This window comes from Ammospiza nelsoni, chromosome 23 (genome assembly GCF_027579445.1).
Source record: "Ammospiza nelsoni isolate bAmmNel1 chromosome 23, bAmmNel1.pri, whole genome shotgun sequence".
Lineage (NCBI taxonomy): Eukaryota > Metazoa > Chordata > Aves > Passeriformes > Passerellidae > Ammospiza > Ammospiza nelsoni.
In genome coordinates this window covers 6,853,721-6,879,051 of record NC_080655.1, presented here as the reverse complement: position 1 = coordinate 6,879,051, position 25,331 = coordinate 6,853,721, and the positions used below count along the sequence as shown (strand labels likewise).

Sequence of the window (25,331 nt, the reverse complement as noted above, 5' to 3'; positions counted from 1 at the left end):
AGTAGCAGGGAGGGAGTGGAGGGGTGGGAGAAGGAACTCTGAGCAGGAGAGGTCCCAGCAGCTTTCCCACCTTTTCATCCAGTGCCTTGTGATGCTCAAAGAGCGACTTGAGTGCCTTGAGCACCTCGACCTCACTGGACACCCCAGATGGTGACTGGGCCTGCCGCTTGACCACGGTCATCCTGAGGGAGCGCTCATGCCGTGACACCAGGCACTCCAGGTGCTCCAGCAGGAGCTGCAGGGGGATGACAGAGGGGCTGTCACTGCCAGGAGGGGCCCAGCAGCTCCGGGGCCCCCACAGTGCCAGGGCTGAGGGCCCCCAGCAGGGTCCCCAGGCTTACCCGGGTGTTGTTGCGCTCGGCTTTCAGCTCTGAGATCTCCTCCTCCCTCTCCAGGAGCTGCTCCCGGCAGGCGCTGAGCTCCCGCGTCAGCGTCGCAAACTCCTGCGGAGAGCAGCGACAGGGCATGGGGGAGTCAGCACTGCTGGACCTCCAGCACAGCATTTCCATCCAAACCCAACCAGGGCAGCACCGAGGGAATGTGGAGAAACCAGTAGAGAGGCACAGCCAGGCCAGGAGGGGATTTATTCCTGGCTTCCCTCATGCTCTGGACAAGGAGAACACAGCAGCTCAAGATTTATCCCACTTGATGTCCAATGGCACAAGAAGCTGTTCTACAGCTGCAGAGGTGGTGGATGGCATTTAAAGCATCCCAGTGAAGACCACCAGCACATTCCCATTCCCACTGTCCCCTGGATGCAGATCCCACCTTGGAGCATCCCATCAGGCTAAAACTCACCACAAAGCCACGGCTGGTCAGGATGAGCCCCCTGGCCCTGAGCCAGCCTCTGCCATGGCCTCAGGATCTGGAATCATCCAAAACTTCCTTGCAAAAAAGAGGTTGCTGCCTCAGTCTAGCATGTGGAGCATCAGTGAGCTGCATATGGGGCACCCCCAGGTCCCGAGTCCCAGCTGAGAGGGATGGGGCACAGCAGGAGACAGCCAGGTGCCACCAGCTCTTGCTGCTGCCACTGCTTCCTCCAGGGATGTGACAGCCAGCAAGGAAGAGCCAAGCCCAGAGCAATGCCAAAGAAATGCTGCACACCCAGCACATCCCTCAAGACAGGATGAAAGCCACAATCACACTTGTGTTGGAGGGAAAGGGAAATTCACTTTGAAGTCCCTTGGATGCAGGAGGGTTCCCTTTCCCATAGGAAATGGAACACAAGCACCTGGGTGAGCCCAGGAGCACCTCCCATTGCTCCCAGTGTCTCTTCAGTGGTGCCAGGCCTAAGTGAGGTTTTGCAGCTGGGATTTCTTAGGGTGAGAAATGCAAATGCAGGAACATGCCATGAATTCACACCATGTTCAGTGTTGGAAAGAATTTTAAAAGGCAAAGGATTTCAGAAGAAGCCAAGAAGGATTTGATGGAGCATTAACAAACCAAATTTCAAAAGGGGGTTGAGAGCTGCTTTACAGCATGAAATTCTTTTTCACTTGAATTTTCAGGTTTACCAAATAAAACCCCTTCAAACTGAAGCAAAGCATTGAGGCTTAGGCTGAACCAAATGCTCTGCTCAGCTCCAAGTGAAACCTCCTGTGACAGCTGAAGCTCTGAGAAATCCTGAGCTTTTACATCTGCTTGCCCCAGCCAGGTTTTCCCTCTCCCTTCCCTCCCAAACCTGTCCCACTGCTGGGGTTTGTAGCCTGGGATTGGTGGGGATGGTGGAGCCACTGGTGCAGTTGAGACCCCCACAGTGGGACAGGACCTGAGCAGGCTGCAGTGAGGGGAAAGAATCACTGATCCCACAAACAGCTGCTTTCCTGCCTGTCACCTGCCTTAGGCAGCTGCCACCCCACACTCCTGCTCCATACCCCTGCCCTGGCATTGCCCCAGGGCCTGAGGTCCCCAGTTCCTTCCCAGACCCCTTCCTGCTCCATCCATTCCCCAGGGACCACTCCAGCCTTGCAGTTTTCCCTCTTCCCATCCCATCTTAGGGACCGCTCCAATCCTGGCCCCATCCCTTCCCCAGGGATCCCTCCAGCCCTGGGATCATCCTATCACCCTTCTCCCCACCAGTTCTCCCCCAGATCTGTCACAACACCCCAAACCTTGTCACTAACCTCTGCCATGCCCCATTCCATCCTTGCTCTGGGACCATCCCAGAGCCCCCAGAGCACAGGGAACCCTCGGCAGGCCCAGCTCCAGTGGGATTCCACCGTGCCAGCCCAGCCCTTCCTGGAGCTGTGCCCTGCCCGGCGCTGGGACCACGGTGTGATCCCGATCCTGATCCTGACCCCAGTGTGATCCCAGTGTGATCCCAGTCCTGATCCCAGTGTGATCCTGATCCCGATCCTGATCCCAGTGTGATGCTGGTGTGATCCCGATCCCGGTGCAATCCTGATCCCAATCCCAGTGCGATCCTGTTCCCGATCCCGATCCTGATCCCAATCCTGATCCCAATCCCAGTGCAATCCCGATCCTGATCCCGGTGCGATCCCGACCCCGATCCCAATCCTGATCCTGATCCTGGTGCGATCCCGACCCCGATCCCGATCCTGATCCTGATCCCAGTGGGATGCCGGTGTGATCCCGATCCCGATCCCGGTGCGATCCTGATCCCAATCCTAGTGCAATCCCGATCCCAATCCCGGTGCGATCCCAATCCGGATCCCAGTGCAATCGTGATCCCAATCCCGGTGTGATCCCGATCCTGATCCCAGTGCGATCCTGATCCCAATCCCGGTGTGATCCCAATCCAGATCCCAGTGTGATCCTGATCCCGATCCTGATCCTGGTGCGATCCTGATCCCAGTGTGATCCCAGTGTGATCCTGATCCCGGTGCGATCCCGATCTCAATCCCAGTGCGATTCCAATCCCCATGCCATCCCGACCCTGATCCCGATCCCGATCCTAATCCTGATGGGCTCAGGGCATCAGGCCCGGCGCAGGCACACGTGCGTGTTCCGTGCGTTATGCAAGCGCTGCCAGCAGCTCCCGAGCATCCCTGCGGATTAGAGCCGGGCTGGGAATGCCGGCAAGCAGACAGCAGCAGGAGATGTGCCAGAGAGGTGCCTGTGCATCGCCACAGATTCAGGGATCTGTCACTCCCCCAGTCCCTCCACACGCTGAGAGACAGGCGGCAGGGCTCCAGGAGCTTGGGAAAAGCATCCTGGCACCGGGATGGCCCTGGGAATGGCTCCCAGCAGCCTGAGCTGAAAACGTGGGAGATGCATCAGCTCTGGGCTTTTCCAGCAGCAGGCCAGGACCCTGAGGATCCAAAGCCTCTCTTCTGCCCCGTGGCTGGAAGGGGACACTGGCTGTGGACACAGATGCTCTTCCCATGGGAGTGAACAGAGCAGGACAGCGTGGGATGGGTGGGACAAGGCATTTGAGGCAGCAAGAGGACAGGGATGGCCAGAGCTGGGGACAGAGATCACCATCACCCAGGGAGGGATGGCCAGAGCTGGGGACAGAGATCACCAGCACCCTGGGACAGCCAGAGCTGGGGACAGAGATCACCAGCATCCAGCCTCCTCTCCCTGCATTCCCTTGCTGTGGTGGCCAGGCTGTACAGATGCTTCTGCAATCAGGATTTCATCCTGAAAGAGGGGATTAAAAGGGAGCAAATCCTCTGGAGAGAGAGGCAGCCCCTGCTGTGGCCAGCCCAGAGCACAGGCGGTCAGCAGGTCACAGCCAGGGTGGGCACAGCACAGAGCTGCCACCAGCCCTCCCCCAGGGCTGCCCCTCTCCCAGCCCTTCATCCCGACAGGAATGCTGCCTGCATCCTGTGCTCTGTGTCCCACATCCTGTGCCAGGCCTGGAGCACCCCATGGCAAATCAAAGAGCCCTCGGTCACTGTCCCCCCTCAGGGAAAGCTGCAAAAATGAACATTTACATCAAAAATAGCAACAGCCCTGCGGCGAGCCAGGCCAGCAGTGAGGTCAGCCAAGTACACAGGGCCCGAGTATGATGCCTTGGGAATAAAAAATAGGAATAAACCACTGCAGCTCCCGTTTGCAGCCACCTCCCTCAGCCCTGGCTGTGCCAGATGCCAACATTGCCACCTTGCTCTGGGTCACTGGTGGGCACCAGGCAAGCTGGGGACCATGACAAGCTGTCCCAGCTCATGGCTGCAGTGTTGCACTGTGGAGTGCAGCCTCCATCCCCATCCACAGGTGTGCCCTGGCCCTCCATCCCAGCAAAGTGGACATAAAGAGGATTCAGATGATTTTCCTCTGCCCTGGCCATGGCCAGGAGTCTCCGAGACAAGGCAGAGGTGCCTGCCATGCTCTGATAAGCTCTGTGACTAAGCAGGGACGCCTATAAACAGATTAGAAAGTGAAGGAGAGGTGCCTGATCTCCAGTCCAAGGGTGGAAAAACACAGCCTGAGAGTCCCCAGGAACCCTGCAAGCCCAGCACTTCAGGAAGGGGCCAGTTTGGATTAAAACCAAACCTCCACCAAGTGACTGACTGGGCTTGGCCCCAAGTCCTGGGGTGAGAGGGAGCAGGATGGAGGGATGGAGCAGGATGGAAAGATGGAGCAGGACGCAGGGATGGAGCAGGATGGAGGGATGGAGCAGGATGGAGGGAAGAAGCAGGATGGAAGGATGGAGCAGGATGGAAGTATGGAGCGGGATATAGAGATGCTGTTTTCAGAGCAGGGAGGGAGACCTGGAGCACCACACAAGCTGTTGAAGTGGGATGCTGTGGACTGGGACTTGGATCTTTAATCAGCACCAGGCATGTTGGGGGTTTGGGGTTTTTCTCCTTGGCTGCATCAGGGGGGAAGGCACAGGGAAGAGCTGGAGGCAGGCCAGGAACCAGCAGCATGGAGATGGCTGGAAAAGCACAGAGAGGTTTAGGAAGCTCAGGGGGAGAATGCTCCTAGGCCTGTAGCATGGGAAAGCTGGAATGCCAAAGTCCTCAGCCCAAGGCCCCCGTTTCTGTCCCTGTGCCATCTGCAGCACAGACAGGGATGCAGCAGGATCACACCACAGGCAGCAAAATTCCCTGTTTGTGGCAGGAGCACGGCTGCTGCTCCAAGGCACCAAGCCTGGGGACAAAGCAGCTCCAGCTGTAGGACTAATGGCATTTTAAAGCCCCTAATTGGAGAGATTGCTCCTGAGGGAGCGGCAGGGATGGGTGGGAAGGATGCGCTGCTGACTCGGCATGAGAGGGACAGTCCCATCCATTGTCTGCCCATGTGGCAGCCCCACCACCCCACTTCTTCTCTCCCAGGAGTGGAGCAGAATGAAGAGGAAGCCCCAAAACAGAGATGAGGGGATAAACACAACCCCAGCAGTTGTAGCATGGGATTACACAGATTAAATCCTGCTGGGTAAACCCAGGGCTTCGACCATCACCCACCCCCAGCGCTGGACACCAGCACCTCCCAGACCTCCTGGATACAACACCAGGGCTCTGCAAGAGCATCCATGGGGAATCAGTGTCCTCCCTTCAGCAGGATGTGTATTTCCACCTGGGATTGCTCAGGGAGGAGCACTGTGCAGCCAGGCAAGCAGGAATCCAACATCTCAGCATCCTAGTCCTGTAGTACAACCAGCTCCAACACAGCTGTCAGATCCCTCCATCCTTCCCAAAATCTGGAGATGCTTTAAGGGTCTTTCCCGGTGGGTGTTTTCCCCCACCTGGGGCTCCTGAGGTTCCCATTTACCTGCTGGTCTTTGCAAGTAAACTCGAGATATACTTTGAAGTTTTATGTGATTGTTTGATGTCAGGATCTGCCCTGGTTCCTGGGGGACCTCCAGGTAGGTTGGGCAGTCTTAGGGGGTCTGCTCACCCCAAAAAGGCCAGCTCTCAGCTCTACAGGCAGCCCAAGAGGCACCAAAGGTGCAGCAGAGCTCCATGGAAGGAGGAACTGCAGAAGGTCTGCATGGCCATGGGCAGCCAACAGCCCTCAGCCCTGCTGAAATCTGGGAGTGTGTTCTCTCCCTGACACTGATGGGGACAGGGACTCCTGCCAAACCCCCAAGCCATGGCAGGACAGGGAGGAGCTCCATCCCACACAGGACCCTGAACTAGGAGCACATCTGGATGCACCGGGACCCCTGAGTGTCACATCCCTGTCCCCAGGAGAAACTGAGCTGGGGCTGGGCAGGAGGCAGCTGGGAGCAAAGCCAGGGCCTTGGGGGACTGCTGAGAGCCCCCAGAACCTGCTCAGGGCTCGGTCCTCAGCCACCAATTCCCTGCAGAACAGGGGGGCTGGAGCTGGAGCTTTCAGCCCGATTAAGTCACATTCAGCACTGCCACATGAATAAATAAACCATGTAAGAAGCATTAAGGCAGCTTAGTCTCCCCAGGAAATTGCCCTGGAGTTCTGCCTTTTGGGGGCTGAGGGATGCCCCCATGGATTGGGAGTGGGGATGTTCAGCCATGCAGCACAGGCAAGGGACAATGGGAGCTACATGCAGGAGCACGCCTGGAGCATCCCTGCAAAGCGGTTTGCCCTGGACAGGAACATTCCCTGCCTGCCCTGTGCCTGGATATGCACCAGATGCACATTCCCAGCCTGTCCCTTTGGATCCCATGCCGACACAGCAGCATCCAGCTGCCACTGTGCCCTGAGACGGTACAGAGCGCCCTGTCCCCAGACGCCACCCACCCCAGTCTCAGCAGGCAGTGCATCCCCAGCCTGGCTGCACCCAGGGGACACAACTGATGAGCCTTGGTGCCCAATCCTGCCCTCAAAGAAGGGGTCCTCCCAGAAATCCAGCTTGCATCCCATTCCCAATGGGGTCTGAGACACCTTTACCACTCCTGGCTGGACAGACTTATGGGATGCTCCCCAGTGCCCTGGGGACAGACCCGAGCGTCCCAGTCCCTTGTACTTACCTGGTACATGCACATGCTGGCATTAATCCCATTGGGCAGGTGAGCGCCTCTGGATTTGCTTCCCGTGTTCATGCCGAGCCCTCATGTCCGGGGCAGAGCACGGGGGGCGCCGGAGCCCCCTGCCCACAGGGACCGGGAGGCAGCGGGAGCTCCGGAGGATTCCCATGGGAGCCGCCCCAGTCACAGCCCGGGCCGAGGGGCCAGGGCGGCCCCAGGCGGGCACGCAGCGGGCACAGCGCTGCCGGCCGCCCTGAGTAGGGGGCACAGGGCAGCCCCAGGCGGGCACGCAGCGGGCACAGCGCTGCCGGCCGCCCTGAGTAGGGGGCACAGGGCAGCCCCCGGCGGGCACGCAGCGGGCACAGCGCTGCCGGCCGCCCTGAGTAGGGGGCACAGGGCAGCCCCCGGCGGGCACGCAGCGGGCACAGCGCTGCCGGCCGCCCCGAGTGCTGACCCAGATTGCTCCGAGCACTCCCGAGGCTCCCAGGCCCGGCCCCGGAGCGGGAGCCGAGGCTAAATCCGCGCATCCCTTAATCCGGGATGCTGCTGGGGCGGGCAGAGCGGCAGGGTGACCCGGCTTGCTCTCTCAGAGCGGGGAGCAGAGGGAGCCAGCCCTCGGCACAGGGAGGTGCTGCCGAGACTGGATGCTGGGTACATCTCAGCAACTCTTTCAGGAAGGCAGACTCATCCACAGAGACCCCAGGAGCTCCTGGGCAGCACTGTTGGGCGCTTTGCTCTCAGCATCTTGGGCAGAGCCAGGACCAGCTGAGCTCTGAGTATAGAGCAGCTGTTCCCAAGCTGCTTTCCTCCATCCAGACAAGGCAGGGATGCAGAGAGCTGGCCAGCCAACAGCCCAAGCTCTGTCTTGGCTCATGCCACTAGTTTTGACCCATTTCCCATCTCTCTCAGGTGCTCCAAAGCCCAACACCCAGGCAAGGAGGATCTCAGGTTTCAGCACTGCAGAGGTAGAACAGATGCAAACATTTGAAGCCTCCTGCTTCCCTTGGCTGTTGGGCTCCTCCCACAGCATACCCACAATGGAGCAGAGCAACAGCCCCCCCAGATCCCTGTTACCCCAACTCTGAGCCCTGGGACACTGCTATTTCAAAAGACCTCACAGGGATGGTGGGCAGCTCACACTCATCCTGCACAGCCCTGTGACACTGGATTCATCCACCTCACCCTCTTCTAGCCTGAATATCTTCGTGGAAATCAAAACCAGGCCTCTGGACTACCTGGAGAGGGTCCTACAGGTGGAGGAACCAGGAGCAGAGCACCAGCAGAAGCCCCAAGGCAAGCCCTGACTCCCCAAGCCCTGGGCTGCTCACTGAGCACGGGCCTCTGGCAGCCTCGCTGTCCTCTGCTCCCTCAGATGTGCCAGCCCCCACCCCGCACAAGCTCTGCCTCCAGTGTCCCCTCTCAGGACCAAGATTGAGACACAGAAGTCCCATTGCCCCACTGGGAAAGGGGGCTGATGGAAAGGAGCCCTCCTGGCGAGGGAAGGGACAGCAGTGGTGCTGCTCTGCACAGTGGGGAAGGAGAGCAATTGATGAACGGTTAATGTCCCCATCTAAAGTGCCACGGTGGGCTCAGCTCTTTTTGACACCCCAAGAAGTTGACTGGAGGCAGGAAGCCAGATCTGCTGCCCAAAATGAGATATCTGCTCCCCAGGTGCTGTCCCCCAGCAGACTGACTGTCCCCAGAGGAAGCCTTGCTCTCTGTCTGTCCCCTGCCTTGCTCTCACCCTGGGGTGTCCTTGGGGAGGCTTTGCCCCTTCTCCAAATCCATTGCCCTGAGGACAGGGGCGCTGCACTCCTACCCTCCTCAAAGACCAGCAAGGGTACAGAGGAGAAGGGGAGATATCCCAGTTGGTCGTGGCTTGGCCTGAGAGAACCCACAGGATTTACTGCTGACATGAGATGCAACACCTGCGGCAGCATCACCACTGTCACACCAAGGCAACCCCCCCAGGGCCATGAGCTGAACCCCACATCCAATCCCCCTGGGGTGCCTCAGGGACGGTGCCAGGGCAGGTCCTCACCTGCGGGAGGGCCGAGTTCAGCTGCCTCTGGAGCTGGTCCCGCTCCCGGAGCGTCTCCTGCAGGCGGCTCTGGGTGACCGCCAGCGTCTCGCGCGTCTCCCGCAGCGTGTCCAGCAGCTTGTCCCTCTCGTCCAGCATGTTCACCATCAGCTGCTCGAAGTCAGCGTCCGCCTCCGAGCCCTGGGGGGGCCCCAGCGGGTCCCCCTCGCTGATGGTGGGCATCACCTCGCACATCATGGCTGGGCTGGGCTGGGAGAGGCTCCCGACGGGGCTGGGGGTGTGCTCAGCACACTCACATCACCGCGGGCTCCCGAGGGCCAGGGGAGCCAGCACAGGGGGGCACAGGGGGGGTTCAAGGAGGGGGACTCCCCATCCCTTCCTCCTGTGGGCTAAGCAGCAGCTGGCATCACTGCAGCAGGGTTCAGGGATGTCCTGGGCACCAACAGGGTCCTCGCAGTCACCAGTGCCCCGCTTGCTGCTCGTCACTGCTGGCTCCTGCTGCCACCTCTGCTGGGTCCCATGTGCCACCTCTCTGGGGTCACAAGTGTCACCTCTGCTGGATCCTGTGTGTCACCTCTGCTGAGTCCTGTGTGTCACCTCTCCTGGTCCCGTGTGTCACCTCCCTGATGCCTTTCCAAGGGGCTGCAGCGTCCGGGCTTTTCAGAAGGGGACAAACAGATCCTTGAGGATTTGTCCCAGTGGAGAGCCCAAGCCAGCACAGGGAGGGTCCAGGGAATGTCTGGGCTGCCTGGGCATGCTGAGGGGGCTCTGGTGAGGATGGGCTGTTTTCCCTAAAGCTGGAGGAGGTGTCACTGCTGACGTGGAAGCATGTCTCCGTTGAGCATCACAGTTCTTCAAACACCCAGCAGTGACCTGTGACAGAGGGGACAGAGATTAGATCAGATCCCTCCTGCTGGCCCCAGAATGCCCAGAGACCTGCCCAGCCCCCTCTGCCCCCCATCAAACCCTGGAGAGCTGCACCAGGTGGGCTCAGCACCCACAGGAATGGGCTGTGCCAGGTTGTACCTCCTGCACCCACTACCCCAAATCCAGGATGGTGCCAAGCTGCAGGAAACAGCAACCCTGGCACCCAAATCCTGCAACTGTCCTTGGCATTCACATATCCTGGGCCAGGATCCCATGCCCTCTGTGGAACTCCTGGCTGCCCAAGGCCCTGTGCCCCCACTGTTCCCCAGCCCCAGGGAATTCGCAGATAATCAGGCTCCAGCTGAGTTTAGCCCAAACCTGGCAGGAAGTCACAGCAGCAAATGAGTTGAATGATTGGATTAATGTTCCCCCCTCCTCTAGACAGATGTGCTGGGCCCAGCTGTTCAGTGGCAACTGAACTTCAGCACATCCTCCCTTGGTCAAACCTCTCCCATGGGATGAAGGCAGCAGCATCCCCAAATTCCTGACCAAGCACCAGCACCACAGATGAGAGGCTGGAGGGAAGAGGCAGAGCTGGCATTTGGGCAATACATAGGCTGGATTAAAGCATGGCTGGAGCTGAGAACCCAGCCCAGGGCTGATGCTGGAGCCCACAGCCCCACCTTCCCTAAACCATGGTGGGGATTCACAGTCCTGTGGGGGAACCTCAGCCCTCTGCAGCCAGGTGAGGGTCCCCAGCAGTAAGGGTTGAGTGTGACACTGCCACCCCAGCCACCATGGGGACCTGCCCAGCCCGGTCACCATCTGTGCCAGGGGACAAATCATGAGCAGGGCTCAAGCTGAGCAGCAAAACACAACATGGCAGGCCCAGGGTGAGCAGCGCTGCTCTAGAGCTGCTTCCAGGGCAGGCCCTGCTCCAGTGTTAAACTTTGCAGAAGAAATGCTCAAGCATAGGCCTGAATATGGTCTGAGGATGTATCTGAAGCTGTGGCTGCCCCATCCCTGGAAGTGTCCAAGGCCAGGTTGGACGGGGCTTGGAGCAGCCTCAGGTAGTGGGAGGTGTCCCTGCCCATGGCAGGGGGTGGGACTGGATGGGCTTTAAGGTCCTTCCCAGCCCAAACCAGCCTGGGATTCTGTGTCACTTCCCCTTCAAACCCTCCCCCCCACACACACACATGGATAAAAATGACCTGCACACAGGCCTGGCCCAGAGCAGCCTGTTCTGGCCCTTTGGGCTGGATGAAAGCTCTTGTGCCCAACAGCTCAGGGGCACAGCAGGGACCTGCCCTGATGAAAGGTGACACTTGTGAGGAGGTGCCTTTGTCACACCAGACACTGCCAGGGCAGGGGAATCAGAACTCCGCTCTTTGGATGACATTGGCTCATCAGCTGAGGGGAAGTTTGACACAAAAAACTCTCTAAAAATAGAGAGGCTCTGGGAAAAGCAGCAGCCCCTCACTGTGCCTCCTGTGTGATGCTGAGCCAGCTTCAGGGGACGGAGGACAGAGCTGTCCCACAGGTGGCGTCCTCCCCTCCCTTCACAGGTTGGATCCTCAAGTGGGATAAAACCTGTTGTGGATATGTGACACTGTCCTGAAGCTTGGAGGGGCTGTTGGGATGTGGATGACCAGGATAACTGTGGATTCATGGGATAACTGCACTGAGGACATCCCATCTGTCCTAGGGTGAGGTTATGATGGATGTATCCCCAGTCATGTATTCTGTTAATGCTGGATATTCTATTCTGTACCTTCAACACTGGCTCTGAGAGCAAAGGTGGGGAGAAGAAGAAGCACAGAGTTTGTTATCAGGGACTGGATTCACTCCTCCACAAGCTGCTGGAACTCAGAACTCCACTGTGTTGTCTGGGCCCTGACAGAGCAGAGCAGGGCCCTCCTTTGCTTTTCAGTTGGTTTAGCTGGCTGAGGCAGAGTTGTCCCTGGACTGTCTTTTGTCCTTTCCCTTTTCTTGGAACTGTTCAAACCTGCTCTGGACTGGGCCCTGGGGAGCACTGAGAGCTTGCACTTTGTGGCCTATGGGGGCCTGCTCTGGGCAGCAGCCTTTCCCAGTGCCAGAGGGATTGATAACAGAGCGAGCATCAACAGGAGAGACTTTCTGAATTTGTCATCTCTTCAGAGTGGCGATTGAGTTTTGTCATCGGGTGTTGTTCATTTTCTGTGCTGGGGAGTGCTTTGCCCACTAAATAAACAGGTTCTCTCCACTTCTTTCAGAGGAATCCTTCCCAAACCAGTTGAGGGGAGGGGCTGTGTGGGTTTGCTTTCTGGGGGGGCCCTTTTGGAGGTTTTCTCCCCAATTTGCCCTAAACCAGGACACCATCCCGGCAGGATCCCACAAAAACAAGGCTGGTGGAGGAAAAGGCATGGAGTGAGGGACCATTCCAGCCCCTGCTCTCCTTGGGTTGAGTTGGACATGAGCCTCATCCCTGTAATTCAGCAGGGAAAACGCTTTCCAGTTCTACAGCCCCTAATGAACAGTCCCAGGGGCACCGACAGGCATGGGGCTCCCTGCCAGCTTTCCTGGGGTTAAGAGGTCCCAGAGTCCAGGGAGATCTAGAGCCAAGAAGAGCAGAAACCAGTCCTACCCCAGGGCTAAGCCCTGTTAATTTGAGTGCAAAGCCTAAAGGAGGTGACTTGCATGGCCCCTCCTCTGCTGTGCCTCTGCCTGAGGGATGAGCATGGAGAGGGAACACCCAGGCTGGGCACAGTCTGGCAGCTCCCGAGCACGACCTGAATGGCAAAATGAGCCCCATGGGCAGGGCCCCAGACAGCTGCTGGTGGGGAACCGGGAGAAATTAGCAGATGAATGAAGAGATATTAATCAAGGCACAGAGGGAAGAGCCCTGCAAGCCCTCAGGGAAGGGAAATGCTGCAGGGAATGACCAAGACATAAACCTGACCTGAGCGAGGCTGGGATGGAATTTTATCCTGGCTGCAGAGGAGGGACACCCTTGCCATGAGGAGACCCTGCAGATGCCAATTCCAGCAGGGCCATGGCAGCCTCCCACACCCCACGGGGCTGGACCCACACAGTGCAGCAAGAGGCACAGATTTACATCCAAGAGCTGATTTTCTTTCTGCTTCCCCCATGGTTGAGCTCGTGCACGAGTTGTTCTGGGGGGTTTTGTTTCACTGCAAACCTGCTCCTGCCCACAGTCACATCCTGTTATTCCTGTGTGCTTGTGCAGGGAGATGGGGAGATGAGCACAGCCGGTCCCTCAGCCTGGGGAGGGTGATCACAGAATCACAGGGATCTCACACAGCTGGTCCAGGGTGGACTCATCCCATTCCTCTGGTCCCCAAAAGCCTCTGTGCCCTGTCCCTGAGGATGCTCAGTGAAAACTCTCCTGGCCAAGGCAACGTTGGTGACCCCGAGCTCCTCTGTGCCCAGGGCCTGGAGTGTCCGCACTGACTCGTCCTGGACCCCCAGGGACACCAACAGAGGTGTAAGGCAAACCCCTGCAGCTGGAGCAGCCCTACGAGCAGGGTGAGACCTCCCACCACCCCAGAGAGCAGCCAAAGCCCCCCTGGCCTGGCCTGAGAGCCCCAGACAGGTGGGGACAGTCAGCCCAGGGCCCTCTGTGCCTCCCAGGATGCTGTGGCACTCTGAGAATCCTTCTGCCAGAGGGTCCCTGGCAGGGAAATCCAGGGGGATGCTCTGCCACCTCTGAGTGTGGCTCTGGATACAACCCAGCCCTGTGTGCCCATCCTGGCTGGAACCATGGCAAAATCCAAGAGTGGAAAATTCCCTGCACTGCAGTGGGACCATCCACCTCCATGGACAGACACTGAGCTGCCTCCAGCACCCCCATCATGGATCCATTCCTCCAACAACCACAGGAACTCTCCCACCCCATGGATTTGTGAGTGATCATTTCTGGATTCAACCACTGCAGCTTTCACAGCAACACCACGAGTGCCAGGAGCAGCCCAGGCTTTGGGAAGGGCCAACACCCAGAGCCAGGGCAGGTGCAAAGGGTTCATTTGGGATGGCACAAGGAGGAGTCAGGACCAGGCTGGGTTTGATCCTTGCTGTATTCAAGGCCTGTGGAGCAGGGAGTGAGCTCAGTAAGCAACAGGCAGAGGTGGGTGTGCAGGGATGTGCACACAGGGACAGGGCTACAGCAACAGCCATGCAGCAAGGATGTGCACACGAGCAGGAATGTGCAGGATGTTCCTTTCCAGGCTCAGCTCCCCTCATTTCTGTCCCACCTCAAACCTTGGGCTTTTCTCCATGCTCCACCTCACCCATTGCCAGGTGCCTCTCCCGTTCAGCCCAGCTGAGGGGGCACACCCAGGCTCTGTCCCTGCCCAGCAAAGCTCAGCAGCTCCCAGGCAAACCCACACATGCCAGCGGTCACTTTGAAGGACCTTGGGACGTCAGTGTGGGTGACAGCCCAGACACCCCCACACTCTGCTGTGACTGCAGCAGCAGTGAGGGCACACCCAGAGCAGCTCTGTGCTGCAGGAGGTCAGAGGGGCCTGAGCTCCCTTCCAATTAGTGCCTGTAAATCTCAACCTTTCACAGGTCTCTGGGAGAACTCCCTAAATGCTCCTGCCTGGCTTTAGAGGGCCTTAAGTGCTGGGATAATCATCGGGTAGAGGCTGTAAGGAGACAGCTGGGAGCTGAGCAAACACACACTGCACAGCTCCAGCCCTTGCTGGGTATTTTTAGTCCCGTGGGGCTGCCAGGCACAGGCTTGCTGGGAGCAGCTTTCTTGCCAGGGAAAACGTGCTTGCTTTACTATCCCTCCCCCCTCCACCCAAAAACGATGCTTTCCCCACTTTTGGGGATGGAGAACAGCACCATCACATGTTGCCTGCTCAGAGAGGGCACTTCCTCACAGATGTGGAGCAGCTGATGGGGAGCAGAAGGGGGTTTTGCCCTGGAGCTGATGATTTGCTCAGCCCAGCTCTGCAGTGAGTCAGGCTGCCTGTGGGATGCTGGGTCCCAGGGAGCACCCTGGCTTTCCCTTCCCAACAGGAGAGAGAAGCACCCACAGCTTTACCCACACACAGGGGATAGAGACAGCCTCGTGCTTCCTCTCTGAACAGCTCCACTCCCATCCCAGCCCTGCCAAGAGGAAGAGAAAAGCCTCGGTGGCTCTGTCAGCAGGACCATCACCCAGCAGGCAGCTGGCAAAGAGGTTTAACGCACTCCTTGGAGGCAACAAGCTCTCAGGGACTGATCATCCCATAAAAATGCTACTCTGATCTTTTCTGCTCCCGGAAAATCCTTCTCAGCGGCTCAGCTTGGCCTTGGAAGCACAGAGTTGGGGTGGCCCACACCAGCACCCCTCACTGCCAGCTCCCTGGCACAGGGACAGCCTCCCCTCTGCCCAACTCGGGGTCCAGCACCCACAGTGACCTCCCACACTGACCCCTCTCTGCCAGATCCAGGAGGGAACAGAGTCTGATGCCCTTCTGCTGCCAGTTTTACCTTTCAGGAACTTGTGACCCCAGGACAGGCTGCAAGTGTCACATCCTGGCATTCCCAGCAAGCTCATCCCAAACACTGCCCTGCAGACAGGGCCACATCCCAGCAGAAGTCCTGCCCACCCTCACTGCAGTCAGACACCACCTGGCAGCAGCCAGGACATGTTGAGACACCAACCACCCTTGCCTACCCCAGGGAAGGTCAGTAATGACCCTCTGAGCAGTGGGATGGCAGGCGGGAACCTCCTCACCATCCCTACCAAGCCACAGAGCCCATTTCTCCTACCCTCAGTGAGAGATGTGGTAATTAGAGGTTGGGAAAAGATACAGCCTCATCCCAGCTTTTCTCCCAGGCCCCTCATTTACTCCCAGGACACATTGTGGCCCCTTGGGACCACCAGTCCCCCCAGAGGGACAAGGAAGATGCAGTTTTCCATGGGGCCCGGATGGTAACAGCTCCTGAATCCCCTAACGCAGCCCTGCCACCAGCAGGGAACTGCACAGATGGTCCTTGGTGCTGCCAGGGGCTGCCCTGGCCAGGACACCCAGGGATAACAAGGGAAATGAGGCATTCTGGCTGGAAATAAGGTGCCATTTTTCAGCAGCACAGGATTGGACTCCTGTTCCAAAAGGTGAGATGGATTTGCTGAGATCGGGGCTGGGAACATGGTGCAGACCTGAGGAAAGACACAGAGGTGCCTCCTCTCTCTCCTGGGGTCCCCACACCTGCAGCAGTGTGTCCTTTGCCCCCAGTGGGACAATGTCCAACTTGAACCTTGTTGGAGATGCAGCAGTGCCAGAACAGGACATTCAGGCAGCGTCTCCAGGGTCTGGAGCTTTCTCAGGTGTTGGGAAGCCCTGGGTGCCCCTAAAGAGTGGGGACAGGGGACATTGCAAGCAATAAAAGGCAGCTACTCCCAATATCTTACCTTAAAGGACACACTTCTGCCCCAAAGACTTGCTCCAAACCTATGAAGCAGTTCCCACCTCAACCCTTGCTCACTCAAGTTGCTAAACTAGAGGAGAATCCACAAGGAAAAAGGTCCAGATCTGACAGTTTCTTTGCAGGGAGCAGTAAATGCTAGCATTGCACTGGTATTTATATTTCCCAGTGGGAGGGGAGGCATTACACACCACTTCCAGAGGGTATTTTCAGACAGCCACCTGCTCCTCATTGTGCAGACACACAATTGTTCCTCAGCAAAACCTTGTCAGACGAGGAGCCAAAATCTGTGCCGGGCCCTGAGGGGAGGAGGGAGCTGAAGCCCCAGGGCTGGCACCCAAACACGGTCACACAGACACCCACGGGAATCCACAGGACTCTGTCACCCTGGGATGTGTTGTGGGGGTTGTGCTGGGGGTCCTGTCTCAAGTTTCCCTGTTTCCAAAGTGGGCCACGTGTCCTGCCCTGACCCCAGGGAAAGGAGGGACCTCAGGGTACCCCAAAGAAGGACCACAGGTCTGAGGAGGTGCTGGAGCCCCGAGGATCCCATGGGCTATGTGGAAGCACAGGGAGTGTTCTGGAGGAGCAGAGACTGTGGTGCTGGAACACGAGCTGGATTTCACTCTTTGGCACAGCTGCCCCAGCTGGCACGAGGGGTTCACCCGAACCAGCAAAAACACAAACCAAACCCCAAATCCTGTAATCACACCCCACTCCAGTCACCTGCACCCAGCAGCATCACTGAAAGACAGGGCTGTGGAAATCCTGGAGAAATCCCAATTCCTTTGATGCACAAGAGGCTGGAAAACAACCATGTGCTCTGGCAGGGAGGAGACAGATGCACCTGATCCACGAGACCAAGCTCACATTGCTCTTCCAGGATGTGGTCTGCACTCAGAGCCATCCACAGGGGCAAGGAGGAGTTTCAGCAGCCACCAAACCAACACAAAAAAAGCCACAATTCCAGTTACAACCATTTCCTTTTCCAGTTGCTGCTCTGCTGTGTATCATATGGCTCATCCATCCTTGTGTTCCATAAGTTTGCAACCAAACTCACCGCCCTTTGCTCTGTTAGGCTGAAGTCACAGCCCTGTCTTTCAGTGATGCTGCTGGGTGCAGGTGACTGGAGTGGGGTGTGATTACAGGATTTGGGGTTTGGTTTGTGTTTTTGTTCAAGTGAACCTCTCAGGCCAAAGAGTGAAATCCAGCTTGTGTTCCAACACCACAGTCTCTGCTCCTCCAGAACACTCCCTGTGCTTCCACACAGTCCATGGGATCCTGGGGCCTTCAGCACCCCCTCAGACCTGTGGTCCTCCTTGGAATACCCTGGTTGGAAGGGACCTCTGAAGATCATCTTGTCCAACGCCCTCTCAAGGCAGGGTCAGACCCCAAGCAGGTGCCACAGGGACACGTGCAGGTAAGTTTGGAATGTCTCAGGGAGGGAGACCTCATACCCTCTCCAGGCAGCTGTTCTGGCTCTCAGGAGGAAGTTCTTCCTCGGATTGAGGTGTTGAGAGTCTTTGATTTCTGTCTCAAGGAAGGTTGCTTTAAACAGCAGCAGGAGGAAATGCATTCCCTACAGAAGCAGCACCTCGAGGTGAAGCAGCCCCTGACTCTGCCAGGAACACAGCACTGGGATCCATCCCAGCAATCAGGCTGGTTTCCAGCCCAAGGTGGATGCAGACTCCTCTGACAGGGAAGTGATCCACAACCATTGAGAGACAATCCTGTGCTTGTCACAGAGGGAGCATCACTGCAAAGTCACCTTTGGCAAAGTGAGGCCTTGTGCCTCAGTCTTCCCACGAGCAGGGCACAGCTTCACTCCTTGCCGAGACACAGAGGCACGGCTGGTGATTTTCCATGATTTCACTAGAGGTTTTGCCACGGGTACATCCCTCCCGCCCCCATGGCACTTCTGCTGAGGAGTTATCTCATCTGGGAGCCTGCCGGGCTGGAGCCGGGGCCTCCCCCTCGCTAGCGCGGCCCTGCTTTAGTCACACCCCGTGAGCACTTGTGGTGCTAATTTATTCAGCGCCAGGGAAGAGTCACCAGCTCCGAGGGGGGCTGGGAAATCTGTGCCAGGGTGCGCCCGAGCCCTGACAAACGCTGTGGAGGGGCCTCTCCCCTAACCCGGCCCTGGCGCCCGCAGCCAGGCCTGGCACCCACAGCCAGCCCTGGGCACCCACAGCCAGCCCCGGCACCCACAGCCAGCCCTGGGCACCCACAGCCAGCCCTGGCACCCACAGCCAGCCCTGGGCACCCACAGCAGCCCTGGGCACCCACAGCCAGCCCCGGCACCCACAGCCAGCCCTGGCACCCACAGCCAGCCCATGCCCAGCCCAGGGCACCCACAGCCAGGCCTGGCACCCACAGCCAGCCCTGGGCACCCACAGCCAGCCCTGGGCACCCACAGCCAGCCCCGGCACCCACAGCCAGCCCTGGGCACCCACAGCAGCCCTGGGCACCCACAGCAGCCCTGGCACCCACAGCCAGCCCTGGCACCCACAGCCAGCCCTGGCACCCACAGCCAGCCCAGGGCACCCACAGCCAGCCCCGGCACCCACAGCCAGCCCTGGCACCCACAGCCAGCCCATGCCCAGCCCAGGGCATCCACAGCCAGGCCTGGCACCCACAGCCAGCCCTGGGCACCCACAGCCAGCCCCGGCACCCACAGCCAGCCCCGGCACCCACAGCCAGCCCAGGGCACCCACAGCCACGCCTGGTACCCACAGCCAGCCCGTGCCCAGCCCAGGTTACAGGGGAGGCTGTGCTTGCAGAGAAACCCCAGGCAAACCCCACGGGCACCTGAGGAGCTGCCATGCCTGCTCTGCCCAAGATCCAAGGTTTCCCCTCACCACCCATCCCACTGGAGTCTCTCCCACACCCTCAGCAGGCCCTCCCTGCCAGGAGCCCCAGCAGGGATAGCCAGTCCTGCACATCAGCTGCACATCTGCCCAATCCCAGGGTAAAATTCAGCCACCAACTCTGTGACTGGTGGAAAGGGAAAGGGGCTCAGTGAGCTCCCTGAGGCCCACAGGGAAATCCCACTCCCTGCCCTGCTTGAGCAGGTCTCCAGCATTCTGCCACCACAGAATCATGGAATGGTTCCCTTTGGAAAGGACCCTGAAAGCTCAACTAGTTCCACCCCTGCCATGGGCAGGGACACTGTCCACGAGGCCAGGATGCTCCAAGCCCTGGCCAACCATCCCTCACCAGACTCTAAATTATGAGTGGGGTTGAGGAAGAGCCCAGGGAGGGAGTTTGGAGTCGGGGGAGAGGCAGATGGGGCTTACAGTGAAATTTAGGAAGTGTTAGAGGGTGTTCAGAGCCACAGTGGACAAAGCAGGGATGTGTCCAGTGCTATTGGCCTCAGGTTGGGCCACAGCAGGCTCAGGAACATTTCCCTGCACTCTGGGGTTTTGCAGGCACCACCACCCCAGCGCACAAACAGAGACAACAGCAGCCAGACTGTGCCCCAAGTTCCCCTTGTGCTCCCCATGCCAATCCAGGCAGGCAATGCAGGCAGGGCTCCCCTCTCCTCCACCCTCCTGAAACACAGAAGGTTTTAGTCCATCCTGCTCCAGAGGAGTGGTGACATCATGGCTTGGGCACTGGATGACCCCAAGCAGAGGTGGCTGGGATGGTTTCAGTAACTCAGGTGATGGGGACTGGGGAAGATTCCCCCTTGTTTTCATCCCTTCTGTTGCTCCTTGCCTGTGCTAAGGGGCTTTAGCAATTGCTTGATCCCTTTGCTGATAGCACAGCCAGTTCCTGAAGAGCTTTTGCCCAGAAGCAGTGGGACATCAGTTCTGGACACTCAGGCTTTGAGGATGAGCAGATCCAGCACTGGGACAGCTCTGCAACGTTTGGCAAGGAAACCTCACAGGATTTACCACAAGCATCTCCACCCCTGCTGGGACGTGTGGGTGCTCAGCTCCACGCAGGACAAGGCAGGATCATGGGGTTAAATCCCTGCCTGACTGAACCCTCCTCCCAAGCCCCTCACATCATGGATAACCACACCCTCCCTTGCCAAGCCAGGCTCCTTTGGCACCGTGGCTGCTTTGGAGCGGGTGGATGAACCCCAGCAAGGAGCAGGCAGAGATGGAGATAAGCAGCCCCAGTCCAGGCTGGAATGGCCCTGGTGCTGTTCCCAGTGCCCGTGCAGGGAGGGCCCAGAGCACTGTCAGCTCCCAACGTCTCAGCCCTGACAGCCACAGGGCCTGGCAGGGGCAACCAGGGGACAGCTGGGCACAGGGACATCACAGGGTGGCTGGGGCAAGGCTCAGGCACTGGAGCCCTGTGTGCTCTGTCTAAATCCACATTGAGCAGGGTCATATCTTCAACCCACACCCTTCAGGTGCAAAGTGAGCCCCCAAATGAGCCCCAGCCAAAGCTCACCTGGCACAGCCAAAGCCACAGTGCTGCAGGAGGGGCTCATCCTACTCCTGTCTGGCATTTTAAGCCTTGCTTCATGCAAGAAGGACTTTCTGGGAGAGTCTCTGCCCTGCACATCCCAACTCCTGACACAGGGGAGGATGTACCCACTCATGGCACCAGAGAGGCGGAGGGCCTAGAGATGCTGTGCTTTAGAAGGAAAATTCAAGTTGTTCCTCTTTAGGAGAATTGTAGGATTAGCTCAGCCCTGATTAAGCATCAGAGGAACCACAAAAAGCACCTCAAAAATAGCCTGCCAAGGAAAAACTCCATCTGGAGCTCATTCCTCCTGGATATAGGCCACAAGGAAGATATAAGGGATATAAAAGTTCAGTTCCCTCCAGAAATCCCAAGTACTGGAAAAGATCAGGAAGAATGAATCAAGGTTTGCATGAATGTGAAGAGCTGTGTTGGATCCAGCAGGGAGCTCTAAGCAGAGCCCCTGAGGGCATGGAATGAGCCAAGGGAGGGACCAGAGGAATCACCATGTCCCACCACTGCTCCCCTCATTTGGGGATTGGAGAAAACAGAGAAAGGGAAGCACCACCAAATTGCTCCAGAAAGTGTGGGGAGTGTGGTGGTTTGCAGAGGGGTGGCAGCCCTCCCCCATGGCAGCAGAGCTCTCATCTGGCCACGTATCATCTCAGAATCCAGCACCAGGCACTAGTTCAACTCAATTTCTAACTTGCTCCCTCTCAAAATGTCCATGGAGCCCAGCTAGTGCAGTGCCCTCAGTGTCCCCAGGGACTGCCCTGCCTGGCACAGGAGCCCCAGGAGCTCTGCCCTTGTCCTCCCTGTGCCACCCACAGGCTCCCATGGCCATCCCAGCTCACCCAAAGGGGAGCCCCAACCATGGCATCATCGAGCCTGACCCCTGCTTCCACCCATCACCCCCAAAGGGAACCCAAAAAACACTGAACCCATTTCACCCTTTGGCCCAAAGCCCCTGGGAACAGCACTCTGCACCCCCAGGACTTTGGGGGCTCCTGCATACTGAGTTCACAGGATCCCAGACTGGTTTGGGGTGGAAGGGACCTTTAAACCCATCCTGTTCCAGCTGCCAAGGGACACCTTCCACTATGCCAGGTTGCTCCAATCCCTGTCCAACCCAGTCCCAGGAACAATCCCCTGAACCACCTCAGGAGGTCAAAGCAGGATTTGGCCAATCCATGAGACATCACCAGGAGAGGAGGGACACATCTGCAGCTCAGCAGGCTTTCAAAGGAATGAAATGTGGGTGATTACACTGGTGCACCACTGGTGGGAGGAGTTGCGGGTGCGGTGGTTTCCTTTCCCACCTGGTCCCCCTGTTTGCTCCTGTGGACACTCAAAACCATGGGGGCCTTAAAGTCCCTTGGGGGAGCAATGAAGGAAAGGGGACATCCCAATGCCTTGGAAAACATCTGCTGCCTGAGCTGAGGATGCTGTGGGCTCTCTGTTAAAAGCCAAGAGCACATCAAAGCTCACAAGGCAAAAGGACACATGTGGAGCTGGGAATCTCTCCCCACACACAACCCAAGAACAGCAGCTGAGCCAATGCTTTCCAGAGGGTTTAGTGACCATTTCTGCAGACAGCTTTAAATTTCTGGCTCTTTTACAGCACAGCTTTGGATCTTGCACACCCCTCAGCGCCTGTTCCTGCAGATATGGCAGCAGGCAGAGCCCAGCTCCAGCAGCACTGTCTGGGGTGTTCAGGGGGTTCAGGGGGTTCAGGCAGAGCCCAGCTCCAGCAGCACTGGCTGGGGGGTTCAGGGGGTTCAGGCAGAGCCCAGCTCCAGCAGCACTGGCTGGGGGGGGGATTCAGGCCCTCCCTGAGCCCCAGCACTCAGCAGGGCCAGGCTGTGCTGCTGCAGAGCTGCAGCCCCCCAGGGCAGCACAGGCAGAAAAACCAGCATGTGTCAGGACTGGTGGGATGCTCACCCAAGCAGAAGTGGCTCCCTGCCCAGCCTCCTGTGCCCTCCTCCCACCTCCCCAAGTTCAGAGCTGCCTGCAGGCACCAGCCCACCTGAGGTGACCTTCACCTGTCGTGCTGATCCAGGGACATTCACTGAGTGATGCTCACATGTGAACACCTGATAGACAGAGCCCCTGACCTTGTCTCCTCTGGGTAAATGCACCAATTTATCTTCACCAGCTCTGGTTTGGACAGCTACAATCACTTCCCTGCCAAAATACAGCAATTCCAGGCCTCACCACCACGACAGGACCTTCAGCCCATGCAGACACAGCAGCAGCAGCTCCCTGGGAATGCACCCAGTGCAGGCACTCAGAAGGATGGAATTTACCCTGCATCCAACTGGTATGTAACTGGAGGTGGGATTTTTGTGCCTTGCCCTTTGCAAAGTGCTTGGCCCTGCTGAAGAACGTGGTGGACTCTGGGCTTGACAGGCAAAGCACTCCCAGAAGCTCTGGGAATGTACATTAACACCCACCCTGCGGGTCTCCCACCCTCATGGCACAGCATGAGGTGCCGTCCAAAGGCCCTTTCTCCCCTCCAACATCACAACCACAGGTGTTAGTCACCCTCCTTCAGACCAGCAGAGCCACCTTCACCTGCCTGGACCTGCTGAGAGCTGCCAGGGAGCTCCAGGGCTGGGCTCACACCCAGCAGTGCTCTGCATCCTTACAGGCCATACAGCCTCTCCAGGGTGCTCCCACCCCAGATAAGGAGTGAACCTGAACAGGATTCATCTCTCCCTACAGCCAAAGCCACCTTCCTCCCAGGCACTGGGTCCCTTTGGCACCTTTGCATGTCCAAATCCTTCCATAGAGCAGGGATGGATCCAAGCCCACCTTGCTCCTTGCTCTCAGGGATTTCTGAAGAGCATCAGCCAGTTCTGAGGGCTGAAATGAGATAAGGTGGAATCTAGTTCCTGAAGCTCAAGAACCAAACACTCTCTCAAGCTGGGTCTCACCATCTCCTCTGCCCTTTGCAAAGTATGTGGCCTCCTCCAGCTGTGTCTGGTCAGGGGAACATGGGACAGGGCAAGGCAAGACGGTTTCTGGGTCAGTCTGAGTCTCCTGAGGGGAAACAAATGGGTTTTCTGGTGGGGACTGATGCTGAAAAGCAATTACACATGAAGACATCCCCAACAGACTCTGCTCTGCTCTGGCCCAGAGCCCAAGTCATCCTGGGTTTGGATTTTAATTAGCCCCGTTTTGGTATCTGCTCTCTCTTCCCTCCAGATAATGATTTAATTATTACAGACATGTCTTCAAATTAGCAGCTTCCTCAGTGGATTATTCAGATCTCCTCAATTACAGAGCCCAGCTCACCACCATCACAAGAGAGGCTGGAGAGAACAAAGGGAGCCCAAAATGCTTCCTGGAAAGAGGAACCATGAAGCACCTGTACAAGCAGGGGTCACTGCCAAGCCCTGTTCTGTTTATCCAGGTCTCTCTCACAGCTGGACAGGAAACCTCTCTCCAAACTATACCCAAAGAGCTGCATCATGTGTGACCTGTCTTCCCACCAGGCCTTTGTGCTCAGCACAGCACAGCAAGGTGAAAAGGACATGGGATGAGCTGGGAGCTGGAGCCACCTCTGTGCATCCCTGTCGACTGAGATCACACATTTGGGGATCCCTGTGGGGACCTGGTAAGGACCCAGTGCCAGACTGCAAGTGCCCTTGTGCTGGGGGTCACCCAGTAGGCTCCTCACCTTGGGAGGGACCACAAGGGAGCTGGGACAGGGACCAGGAGGTGGAAATGGCAAATCCAATCTCCTCCAGGAGCGGGACTGGGCAAGGGCCTGGGGCTAAGCCAGGCCTGGCTGAAGAGAAATCAGCAGAACAGGTTGCTAAAATAAACACCAGAGGTAAATGCAAAGTGAAGGAAGAGGGAAACCTTCAGAGAGCAGCTCCAGAGCAGATTTGGTGCCAAGGAGCAGGGGCTGACCTGCACAGGAGAGGAGTCCCTAGCTGAACTGCCAGGCAGACACGCTGCTCCCTCACAGTGAGGTGTGGGCAGAGCTTCTCCAGGCTGCATGAATTCCCAGCAAACTCTGCTCCCCAGCCTGGCACAGACTCACAGAATATTCTGAGCTGGAAGGGGTGATCCCTGTCCCCAGGCTGGGCTGGGACAGAAGGGGACACACACAAGAGGTGCCCCATCCCTTGCTGCAAAGGGCAACAAGCTCCAAGGACACCCCAACAAGCCCCTTGGTCCTTTCCCACCGACACACCTGAGCTCCTGACTCCACACCGTGCTTCTCCCAGGACCCCCAAGATTTCCCTCACCAGCGCTGCTACAATACCCACATTACTGCCAAAGAAACCAGATTTGTAGCAGCCACTAGGAAAGCTCTACTGCCTCTCCCTGCTGTAACATGGGCAGGAGCAGAAAATCTCCTCTGGCTCCCCTGTCACTGCAGTTTACACTCCAGCAGAGCAGCTTACAGCAGCTGCAGCTCCTGCTGCTGCAGGAAAAGCCCTCAAGCACAGCCACGTGTGAGTCTGCACCTGCAAACACAGCCTAGGCCTCCCAAATCCCAGGCTAACCCTGCATTTGTGAGGCCGGATCCTCCTCTGAATCCCTTCCTGAGCTCAGAAAAGCTGCTGTGCAGCACAAAGAGCCCAGTGCTGTGCCCTGTTATCCCAGCTCATGGGCTGGGGGATACAGCCCTGCTGTCCCTCATATTCCTGGCTGGATTCACAGCCCTGTTCTCTGGGCAATGAGCCCCAGCCCAGCCCCACTGGCCTCGTGCCCCACGTCCC

General features: G+C 57.9%; 1 protein-coding gene across 7 annotated transcripts in view; it reads right to left on the bottom strand.

Moving 5' to 3' along the window:
* Positions 1 to 25,331, bottom strand: part of PPFIA4 (PTPRF interacting protein alpha 4) — a 63,880-nt gene that overhangs the window by 27,330 nt on the left and 11,219 nt on the right. For all 7 annotated transcript variants that reach the window (XM_059487784.1, XM_059487786.1, XM_059487787.1 and 4 more), the window contains exons 2-4: positions 8,896 to 9,768; positions 342 to 443; positions 71 to 235 (exon numbers count right to left, since the gene is read on the bottom strand). In XM_059487784.1, coding sequence (XP_059343767.1) covers positions 71 to 235; positions 342 to 443; positions 8,896 to 9,132 — 504 coding nt within the window. In that variant the 5' untranslated portion in view covers positions 9,133 to 9,768. The remainder of the gene's footprint in view (positions 1 to 70; positions 236 to 341; positions 444 to 8,895; positions 9,769 to 25,331) is intronic.